General features: G+C 39.0%; 1 protein-coding gene across 28 annotated transcripts in view; it reads right to left on the bottom strand.

Annotated features, from left to right (window-relative positions):
* Positions 1–11,937, bottom strand: part of GIGYF2 (GRB10 interacting GYF protein 2) — a 132,693-nt gene that overhangs the window by 83,852 nt on the left and 36,904 nt on the right. For all 28 annotated transcript variants that reach the window (XM_085000699.1, XM_085000704.1, XM_021075627.2 and 25 more), the window contains one exon: positions 10,646–10,741. In XM_085000699.1, the coding sequence (XP_084856825.1) occupies positions 10,646–10,741 (96 nt within the window). The remainder of the gene's footprint in view (positions 1–10,645; positions 10,742–11,937) is intronic.

Genomic DNA, 11,937 nt, shown 5'->3' with positions numbered 1-11,937 from the left:
GAATATTTCTATACACTTAGAACCTAATAAACATCTATGCAAAAGTGCAGAAGTGTGGTCCAGTGTGGAAAAATCCCATTTCAGCATGGCTGTAGCCCAGGACCCTCCAGGCAAGAGGGATAAGAAGTAAGACTTAAAAAGTTGGGCTGAAACAGAATCCTGCAATTCAACTAATATTTTAGTCCAAATTGTTCTCCACTATTAAGTCCTAATTTGCCATTTTGAATCAAAATCAACTGAAATGTGATCTCTTTTTAAGGCCACACCCACAGCATATGGAAGTTCCCAGACTAGCAGTTGAATCAGAGCTGCAGCTGCCAGCCTACGCCACAGCCACAGAAATGTGGTAACCGAGCCAGGCCTGTGACCTACACCACAGCTCACAGCAATGCAGATCCTTAACTCACTAAATGAGGCCAGGGATCAAACCCACATCCTCATGGATACTAGTCAGGTTCATTACCACTGAGTCAGGATGGGAGCTCCGTGTCTACACCTCTTGCGAAAAAATCAACATGCAATTGGTTTGTTTTAAAACTTCTTTCATTACTGAATTTCTTGTTTTAATATATGGATCATTTTTTTCCTCATTACCTATTACCTGTCCTTTTCGGAATTGCATTCAATGCAATCAATTCAGGTAAATTTTAGAAACTTATCAATGTAAAGTTTTTTTCCTTTGAGTTTTGCAAGTATATAATCATATAATCAAGTAACTTCAAAACTGAAGGCAAAAGATGTAAATGATAATGAAGATACCAAGCTTGATTAACACTATTTCAAACCATATTTTAATAAAACTTAATTTAAAAAAAAAAGCTGGCTGAATCAAGTATGTTAACTTACCTTTTAGCACAAGGTAGCCAGTGGAGTTACTGAATAATGCCTCTGGGAACACAATTAAGTGAAGACTATGAAGTCCTAAAATTTAGATTAATAGAGTCTAATACTGGAAAAACGGAGGTCAGAGCTAGCGGCCTTATGTATGCCAGGATCTGACACAGCTGAATACCTCATGACCAGAGTGTTCCCCGTGTGACACTCAAAGGCTCCCACCTGCAGAGTTCAGGGAAACTCTCATGCTTTGGTTCATCCTCACTCATTGCAGCTGCAAGTGCAAACTGGTGTAATTTCTAGAAGGCAGTTTCTCAAAGTACATATAAGTACTTTGACACAGTTCCTCTTCTTACACATGTGAAAAACAAACATAAGCTGAAAGACCTTAACTCCAACACTGTTTGTAAAAGCAAAAATGGAAATGAGCTAAGTATTGAAAGGAGCTAATTCAAAAACCATGGTCAGAGGAGTTCCCATCATGGCGCAGCGGAAACGAATCTGACTAGGAACCATGAGGTTTCTTTCGGATTTGATCCCTGGCCTCGATCAGTGGGTTAAGGATCTGGCATTACCGTGAGCTGTGGTGTAGGTCAAAGATGCGGCTGGGCTCTGGCGTTGCTGTGGCTGTGGTGTAGGCCGGCAGCTACAGCTCCGATTCGCTCTCTAGCCTGGGAACCTCCATATGCCACAGGTGTGGCCTGAAAAGACAAAAAAGACAAAAAAAAAAACAAGAAAGTAAAAACCATGGTCAGAGTTCCCACTGTGGTGCAGTCGGTTAAGAACCTGACTAAAGAGGCTTGGGTCACTGCAGAGGACACAGGTTCGATCCCCAGTCCATCACAGTGGGTTAAAGGATCCAGCATTGCCACAGCTGTGGCTCAGGTCACAGCTGCAGCTCAGATTCAATCCCCGGCCCAGGAACTTCCATATGCTGTGGGTGCAGCCATAAAAATTAAAACAAAACAAAACAAAAAAACCATAGTCACCTACACAGGGACTTCTATGTAGTTGTTTGGATAAATGCAGCAACTCTATGATTAAGTTGAACCATATAAAATTGCTAACATTCAACCACTCCTGATTCTGAAAACTACAATTTCATAGTCAGCCTAATATACAAAGACATAACGCATAACTGGAGTTAAGAGCATGAAGGGGCTAGGTTGCGTTAGAGTGAATTTTAGCTCCCTTATTCCAATTCTCTGTGCCTCATCTTCCTCATCTACACAATGTGAAGAGAAATGCACTTCATGGGTTGTTGCAAGCACTTAACACATTAAGCAATAAGTATTTAAAACAATGTTATGATGCATATTAAAAGCTAACTAAGTATTTGCCACTATCTCCCAAATAGACGCCTGGGTGAAAGCAGTGAAGTGTAGAACTGTGTGCATAGACAGCATGCTACCCCTTGTGTGTATGTGTCTTCAAAAGGACAGATCATAGTGCAGATATACTGAATACCCTGTGAAGAGCACACAAGAAAATGGCAAAAGTGGTTACTCCTGAGGAAGAATAATGGGCGGGGAGAGTTTAGGTGACTCAAAGACCTGCTTTTCACTATATGCGCTTGGTGAATTCTGAATACAGATACATGTACTACCTACTCAAAAATGCTTAAATGAAGTGGCTTTCTTTGATTCAAATAAATAAAATACACCAACCTGGTAGCAGCTACCGAAATCATAGGTGTAATGCATAGTCATGCTTTTCAAACTGAGATAGATATACAAGGGAAATGCCAAGCCAAAGAGCAACGGGGATATCTTATGTGAGCATTCACTTTGTTCTAAGCAAACCTTTTACCTACTTATATTTTATATATGCATACATATGTGCGCACACACACACACACACACACAAGTATTTGTAGGGTAGAGGACCATGCACCAGCAGAAAATTAACTTGCACTTTAAAGACAGAATATCCCTTTCAGGTAACTTTTGGAAATTAAGATATGCAGCGTGAAGCTATCTTAGGTTAGAATTATCTCCCTGATAGAAATAACAGTATGACAACAAAATGAAGAGTTAGTTCAGTCATTCTGGAACTCATTTTGGTGTGTAGTAGTATATACCGAATTTAATTCCTTTTCAATTTTTTAAATCAACAGTTCCCAGCAGCATTTGTTGAATAATGTTTGGTTTTTTAAATGATTTCTGGAGCCTTTAGTTAACACTAACTTCTTAGTGATTCAATTACTCATTTATTTTTATTTATTAAAAATCTATCACGTTTTGGTAAGTAGTAGCAAGTCCTCCTCCCTACTTACTAGAAAACTTTTCTGGCCCATGTAGTCTCTTAAAAAAAAAAAAATCCATGAAATCACTTAAGGAAAAATAAAAGTAAATTATTAGACATTTCATAAACAGAAGAATAAGCACAGAAAGACAAACTAGTAAAGTATACAAAAATTAGCTTCTGTATTAAAAAATCATAAAGGAAATTAAATGCAATTTAGAAATTTAGGAAATTTCATAGGCTAGGGTTAAGGCTGGCTCAAGAAAAATATTACTATCCAAAAGAAAAATTGGCAAAGAACAAAAAATTAAAAGAAATATAAATGCAAACAGTTGAGAAGCTCTGCACTGGGGAAATAAGCAATGCAAACTAAAACAAGAGAACGGTATTTTTTTCAATAGAAATTTAAAAAATAGAACAATGCTTAATAAACACCATCACCTGTACAAAAAGAGGGAAACATATTTAATATTTACTTGGAAAAATACCAAAGAAGCTGCTAACACTGACTGCCTTTCAGAAAAGGAGACAGCTGGCTGGGGAAAGGATAGAGATTTTCTATTATATACTGTTTTGTAAATTTTTACATTTAAACTCTATGATTTATTGCTTATTCAAAATTAATGAATAAAAATATGGCAAAAACAGAGTTCCTGTTGTGGCGCAGCAGAAACAAACCAGACTAGTATCCATGAGGATGTGGGTTCGATCCTTGACCATGCTCAGTGGGTTAAGGATCCAGCAGTGCTGTGAGCTGTGGTGTAGATAATAGACCAGGCTCAGATCCCCAGCTGCTGTGGCTATGGTGTACCTGGCAGCTATAGCTCCAATTTGAGCCCTAGCCTGGGAACTTCCATATGCTGTGGGTATGGTCCTAAAAAATGCATACATATGGCAAAAATAATGGTAAAATGCTATAGATATGGCAAAAGTGAAACAAAAGAAATATCCTCCTTCAAAGTTTCTTTAAAGCAATTCAGCTGTATGGAGTGATTTGGTTTTATTTCTGAACTTTTGATTCTAATCGGCTCATGAATATGTCTATCTTTAAGCCACAGTTTTGATTACTGTAGTTCTGCAGTTAAGTTCTGAAACTGGGAAGTATAGGTAGTCCAGCTTTGTTCTTTTTCAAAAGAGCCCTACTCAGGGTCTCTTGCAATTCCATATGCATTTTAGGATCAGCTCATCAATTTCTACCCAAAAAGTCACAGGGATTTTGATGGGGACTGTACTGAGAGTGTGGACAGAGTAACAATATTGTCTTTGAAGGCTTAATAAATGGGGATGCTTTCCGCTTATTTAGGTCTTCTTTAATTGCTTTCAATAGTGTTTTATACTTTTGATTGTAAAAGTTTTATACCTCCTTAAATTTATTTCTAAGTATTTTGTTGATACTAATGAAATTTTAATTTCTTCTGCAAATTGTCCATTGCTAGTATATAAAAATATAACTGATTTTTCTTTGTTGATTCTACACAACTGTGCTGTATTAATTTATTGGTGCTAATAGTTAATTCCATTGATTTTTTTAGGATTTTCCATAGGTAGGATCATATCATCTGCAAACTGAGATGTTTACTTCTTCACTTACAGTTTTGACCCTTATTTCTTTTTTTTCTTTTTTTTTTTTGTCTTTTTGCTGTTTCTTTGGGCCACTCCCGTGGCACATGGAGGTTCTCAGGCTAGGGGTCTAATCGGAGCTGTAGCCACCGGCCTACACCAGAGCCACAGCAACACGGGATCCGAGCCGCGTCTGCGACCTACACCACAGCTCACAGCAACGCCGGATCGTTAACCCACTGAGCAGGGGCAGGGATCGAACCCGCAACCTCATGGTTCCTAGTCAGATTCGTTAACCGCTGCGCCACAACGGCAACTCCTTGACCCTTATTTCTTTTTGTCACCTAACTGCTTTGGCTAAAATTTTCAGTATAGTATCAGTAGTGAAAGCTGGCATCTTTGTCTTACTCCTGATCTCATGGGAAAAGCTTTCAGTCTTTTTTTTTTTTTTTGGCCACACCTGCAGCATGTGGAAATTCCCAGGCCAGGGACTGAATCCAAGCCACAGTTGCAACCTATGCCACAGCTGCAGCCAACACAAGATCCTTAACCCACTGTGCCAGAGTGAGGATCAAACCCACGCCTCCACAGCAACTCAAGATGCAGAGACCTGAGTCCTTAACCCACTGCACCACAGCAAGAAATCCAGTTTTCAGTCTTTCATCACTGAGTATGACGCTGGCTATGGGTTTTTCATAAATGCCCATAATTATAAAATTCCTTTCTAGTCCTAGTTCACTAAGTGGTTTATCATGAAAGGGTGCTGAATTTTGCCAAACACTTTTTCTGTGACAAATAAGATGATTAAGTGTAGGGGTTTTTTTTTTTTTTTTTTTTTTTTGTCATTCTATTAATGTGGTATGTTACGTTGATGTTATGTTGCACCACCCTTGCATTCTGGGGATAAGCCCCACTTGGCCATAGTGTATAATCCTTTTAGTACGCTGTTGGATTCAGTCTGTATTGGTACATTTTATCAACTAAAGATATACAAAGAGGAGTTCCCGTCGTGGCGCAGTGGTTAACGAATCCGACTAGGAACCATGAGGTTGCGGGTTCGATCCCTGCCCTTGCTCAGTGGGTTAACAATCTGGCGTTGCCGTGAGCTGTGGTGTAGGTCGAAGACGCGGCTCGGATCCCGTGTTGCTGTGGCTCTGGTGTAGGCCGGTGGCTACAGCTCCGATTCGACCCCTAGCCTGGGAACCTCCGTATGCCGCGGGATCAGCCCAAGAAATAGCAAAAAGACAAAAAAAAAAAAAAAAAAAAAAAAAAAAAGATATACAAAGAAAATAGACTGCTTAACATACTAAATGTTAACAAGTAATTATCTCTACATGGTGAGTTTACAGGTAAAATTTTCCTCTTCGTATGTTTCTGTATTTTCTACAGTGAATATGAGTGCCTTTTACAGCAAAATGATGATAATAATAATAGCACTATTTTACTGATTTTAAAGAATATATAATAGTAAAATCAACACAAAAAAACAATCCAATAGAACAATGGACAAAGGACAATCAAAAACCATAAAGGCCCATAAACATACGAAGAGATGCTGAACCTTACTAGTAACATATGAAACACAAATTAAAAACAACTATAAACAGCCATCATTTCAGCCAAAGTTTTAAAATCCAGACCTGGAAGACTGCATAAAAATAAGACCTCTCATACGCTGCCGCTGCCAGTGAGAATGCACATGCCTATAGATACTAAAGTTGCAATACCTAGTAAAGTTTACAAAGTTTAAAAAAACAAACAGCCAACTCAGTCACTCCACTTTTTCAACACATTATAGGACCCATAGCCTAGAACCTCCATGTGCCATGGGTGTGCCCTAAAAAGGCCAAAAAAAAAAGTGTTTTAAACCAAATATAATGGAAAAAATAAAAATCATTTAAAAAAGATTTTTTAAAAATCTAACCATAAATATCTCATAATACTGTAAATAAAAGCAGCATTGTGTTAAAAAAAAAAAAAGAGCCAACTTCAGTCACTCCACTTTTTCAACATGTTCTAAGAATGCTTACTTAGCATTGTTAGTAATAGCAAAAAATGAAAACAAACTAAATATCCAACTGGAGGATATTGGAAAAACTGGATTTTCTCACATAAAATACTATACAGCAGAGATGAACAAACTCTTGATATATGTATGAATACAGATAAATCTAAACATCATTATTGAAAGAAAAAAGCAAGCTGGAGAATATAACCTACAGTACGCTATCTTCAACAAAAAGTTTATAACCCATTTGCATATGGATATAGTAATATGAAATGAAAATATTAAAACACTGAAGGCAAAAGTAATCCAATGCATAGTCATCTCTGGGAATGAAGGAAGGGGTACACCCCAGGCAGTCTCAAATGTATGAGAAGTTCTATTTCTTAAACCAAACAGAAAGATGTATATATAGCGTAATCTTAAGATTTGACACACCTGAACTGAAAATATTCCGGTATTTATCAAAATATTCTCTATACATCATTTGAAAGACTTCATAATAAAACTATTTTTGAGGAAAATTAAACCAAAATATAACCAGATGTAAATTTTTTTAAAGGAAATTTTAGTTTTGAAAAGGAAGTTTTGAAAAGGAAGTTTTCAGCAATCACTGGAGACAGAAGCCTTCATTTCCTGTGTACCCTTTACAGCAATAACACCTTTTGGTCAATGAAAATATCTGCTGATGACCTTAGATGACACTGGGTTTCATGAGTAAAGATGAAACTAACCTGATTTAGGAAAAACCATAAACAAAACAAATTTGCTTATCAAAGTTTGATGCTGGAGTTCTATCATGGCACAGCAGTAACAAATTGAACTAGTGTCCATGAGGATGTGGGTTCAATCCCTGGCCTTGCTCAGTGGGTTAAGGATCTAGTGTTGCTGTGAGTTGTGGTATAGGTTGCAGACGCAGCTCAGATTTCACATTGCTATGGCTATGGTGTAGGCTGGGTGGCTGCAGCTCCGATTGGACCCCTATCCTAGGAACTTCCATGTGCAGCAGGTGCAAACCTAAAAAGACAAAAAAAAAAAGTATGGTGCTGAAAATCACCAAGATTGATATAAAAAAGGGGGGGGGGGGTCCCTTCATTGCTCAGCGGTTAATGTTAATTGGTGCAACCACTATAGAAAACAGTATGGAGATTCCTCAAAAAACTAAAATATTTGATCCAGCAATCCCACTCCTGGGCATCCATCCAGAGAAAACCATGATTCAAAAAGATACATGTATTCCAATGTTCATTTTGACACTAGGTATAATAGCCAAGACATGGAAGCAACCTAAATGTCCACTGACAGAGGAGAGGATAAAGAAGATGTGGTCCATATACACAATGGAATATTACGCAGCCGTAAAAAGGAAAGAAATGCTGGAGAGGGTATGGAGAAAAGGGAACCCTCCTACACTGTTGGTGGGAATATAAATTGGTATGACCACTATGGAAAACAAAATGGAGGTACCTCAGAAAACTAAACATAGAACTACCAGATGAACCCTGCAATGCCACTCTTGGGCATATATCCAAACAAAACTTTCCTTGAAAAAGACACATGCACCCATATGTTCACTGTAGCACTATTCACAATAGCTAAGACATGGAAGCAACCTAAAAATGTCCATCAAAAGATGAATGGATTAAGATGTGATATACTCAGCCATAAAAAAGAACAAACTAATGCCATTTGCAGCAACATGGATGGAACTAGAGACTCTCACACTAAGTGAAGTCAGAAAGAGAAAGACAAATATCATATGATATCACTTATATCTGGAATCTAATATAGAACAAGTAAACCTTTCCACGGAAAAGAAACTCATGGATTTGGAGAACAGACTTGTGGTTGCCAAGGAGGAGATGGAGGGAGTGGGGTGGACTGGGAATCAGGGGTTAACAGATGGAAACTATTGCCTTTGGAGTGGATCAGCAATGAGATCTGGCTGTATACCACTAGGAACTATATCTAGTCACCTATGATGTAGCACAATGGAGGATAATGTGAGAAAAAAAATGTATATACGTAAGTGTGACTGGGTCACTTTGCTGTTCAGTAGAAAATTGACAGAACACTGTAAAAATTATTAAAAAAAAAAAAAAAAAAAAAAAAAAAGGAGTTCCCACCATGGCTCAGTGGAAACGAATCCAACTAGGAAACATGAGGTTGTGGGTTCAACCTGGCCTTGATGAGTGGCTTAAGGATTTGGCGTTGCTGTGAGCTGTGGCGTAGTTTACAGATGCGGATTGGATCTTGCGTTGCTGTGGCTGTGGTGTAGGCCGGCAGCTACAGCTCCAATTTGACCCCTAGCCTGGGAACCTCCATGTGCCTCAGGTGTGCCCCCCGCAAAAAAAGAGGCAAATTTAAATAAATAAATAAATATAAAAAGTAATGTTTAATACACGTAAAAATAAAGAATAAAAAAGAAAGAAAGAATGGCATTTGCAGAAACATGGATGGACCTAGAAATTACTATGCTAAGTGAAGTTAGTCAGACAGAGAGACACCAATGTCATATGCTATCACTTACATGTGGAATCAAAAAAAAAGGATACAATGAACTTTGCAGAACAGATACCGACTCACAGACTTTGAAAAGCTTATGGTTTCCAAAGGAGACAGGTTGGGGGGTGAGGGGGATGGACGGGGGGTTTGGGATGGAAATGCTCTAAAACTGGGTTGTGACAATCACTGAACAACTATAAATGCAATAAAATTCATTGAGTTAAAAAAAGAGTGGCATTCCAACATTCCAACAAAGCTCTTATTTCTCCATTTTAACACAATCACCACAGTTCCTTGAAATCAGAAACTCTTATTATTTGTCTATTGACACAGTACACTATAAAAGGACAAACACAAAATCTGCTACTTTCCAGCCCCAAACTCTTTTTCACAATGTCATTAAAAAAACTGGTGAGGAGTTCCCGCCGTGGCGCAGTGGTTAACGAATCCGACTAGGAACCATGAGGTCGAGGGTTCGGTCCCTGCCCTTGCTCAGTGGGTTAACGATCCGGCGTTGCCGTGAGCTGTGGTGTAGGTCGCAGACGCGGCTCGGATCCCGTGTTGCTGTGGCTCTGGCGTAGGCTGGCAGCTATAGCTCCGATTCGACCCCTAGCCTGGGAGCCTCCATATGCCGCAGGAGCGGCTCAAGAAATGGCAAAACAAAACAAAACTCAAAAAAAAAAAAAAAAAAAAAACTGGTGACAGAAAAGCACATTTTAATTAAGCACACTTTGAGTTAAAGATCTACATTTTCCATTAATGCTAAGAACTGGAAAGAACTAGGGAGAAATCAGGTTTTACCAACTACTTCTGAAAAATTACATGTTTCTGAAAAGTTCTCCCCCCAAAATAACCCTTCCTTTCTACTTGAGTAAGTTATAAACACTTCCTTATCTCTACATAATACTCACAAGCTTCAGATCTAAAGCACAATCTAGTCAACTAAGAGAGGCATCCATGGAGTTCCAGTTGTGGCTCAGAGGTAACGAACCCGACTAGTATCCATGAGGACTCTGGTTCAATCCTGGCCTCACTCGTGGGTTAAGGATCGGCGTTGCTGTGAGCTGTAGTTTAGGTTGCAGACAAGGCTGGGATCTGGCATTGCCACAGCTGTGGCGTAGGCCAGCAGCTGCAGCTCTGATTCAAGCCCTAGCCTGTGAACTTCCATATGCTGCAGGTGTGACTCAAGTGCCTTGAGGAGTTCTCTTTTGGCGCATTGGGTTAAGCATCTGGTGTTGTTGCTACAGTGGCTTGCGTCACTGCTGTGATGTGGGTTCAATCCCCTGGCCCAGGAATTTTCATATGCTACAGGTGCAGCCAAAACAAAAAAGAAGGGGGGGAGGGGGCGAGGCATCCACATGCCAAGAAAAGAGTAAGAAGGAAGCAGGCCTGGGGAATGCAGGATACTCCTTAGAGCTCATGGAGGACTTCCTATTTTCAAGTCTCCGTGGGAAAACACAAGAGTTTGACCTAAGGCTCAAAAAGCTAAGCACAAACCTGTTCTTCTTCTGTAAAGGGTACAAGAGCCAACGGCGGCAGGGGCTCCTCCTGTAGGATAGGCAGAAATTCTTTATCCAGAAGGTCTGAAGGTATCTGTTTGACCAAACACACGACCGTGAGATTAATGCTATCACTCCAATGATAAGATAAAACAAGAAAATATTCTTTGGTTTTTCTGTTGTTGATGATTATAAAAATGGATTAAAGCTTATTCAGCCACAATCAGCTCTGGCGGCACTTAAATATTCTGAAAGGGTCAAATATTAAAAATTTCAGTCACTTTCCCTGTCCTCCCATCAGATTACCGGTATTCCAAAGTACACATTTTACTCAAAGCACAAGGTGATAAGGAAGTTTTACAAGCAATTGTGGTGGTCTTTAGCACCCATCATTACAATTTGATTCTTAATCTGTTAATAAAATTAAAAACAAAGGCTACTTTAAAAATGAGAAAATGTTAGCTCTCACTAGTCAGATAACAAAAGTGTACTAAATTCTGCTTGAGTTATGATCATTTATAAGTGTCTCATTTTAAGATTTTTCTCCCCACTAAAAATTTTATATCTAACTCAAAAAGAAAGGATAAGAGAAATATATGCCCTTCTCACTCCTACGTTATAACTGGGAAAAGTGTGAGATGGAATAAAGAGAAGGGAAAATTTTTTCCTTTCTCAGCTATCAGTCTGGGATAGAAACAGAGGTTAAGAGGAAATCAGATCAAGTATTAAATTTGGAAAGTTAGATAAAGTATTAAGTCCTGACTACTCTCCTGTTTCCATGAAGCTTTCTATACCTACAACGAAATCTTTTCTAAAAAATAAGGAGTGCATAACATGTATGGTTTTTTCTTCTGTTTTTGTTTTTGGTCTTTTTAAGGCTGCACCCGTGCCATTTCGAAGTTCCCAGGCTAGGGGTCGAATCGGAGCTACAGCTGCCGGCCTACACCACTGCCACAGCAACTCGGGAACTGAGCCGTGCCTATGACCTACATCACAGCTCACAGCAACACCGGATCCTTAATCCGTGAGCAAGGCCAGGGATCAAACCCACATCGTGGATACCAGTTGGGTTCGTTACTGTTAAGCCGTGATGGGAACTCCTTTTTTTTTTTTTTTTTTTTTTTAATATTTTTTAATCTTTTTTTTAAAGCGTGTGTAACATTTAGAAGAGCCTCTGTGAACTACTGCAGGTTTCAGAGGAGAGATGGTATGGTAAAGAGAAAAACCACAGCTACTTCACGTATCGACACGTAACTGCACATACCCTCATGTCTCATTCATACTTCTGAA

The sequence above is a fragment of the Sus scrofa genome, chromosome 15 (assembly GCF_054392235.1).
Source record: "Sus scrofa isolate SSC_HxYL_T2T_F1_AM1 chromosome 15, Sscrofa_HxYL_maternal_Yorkshire_Landrace_v2.0, whole genome shotgun sequence".
Taxonomy (NCBI): Eukaryota; Metazoa; Chordata; class Mammalia; order Artiodactyla; family Suidae; genus Sus; species Sus scrofa.
The sequence above is the reverse complement of the archived record's forward strand: the minus strand, read 5'-3'. Positions and strand labels throughout refer to the sequence as shown.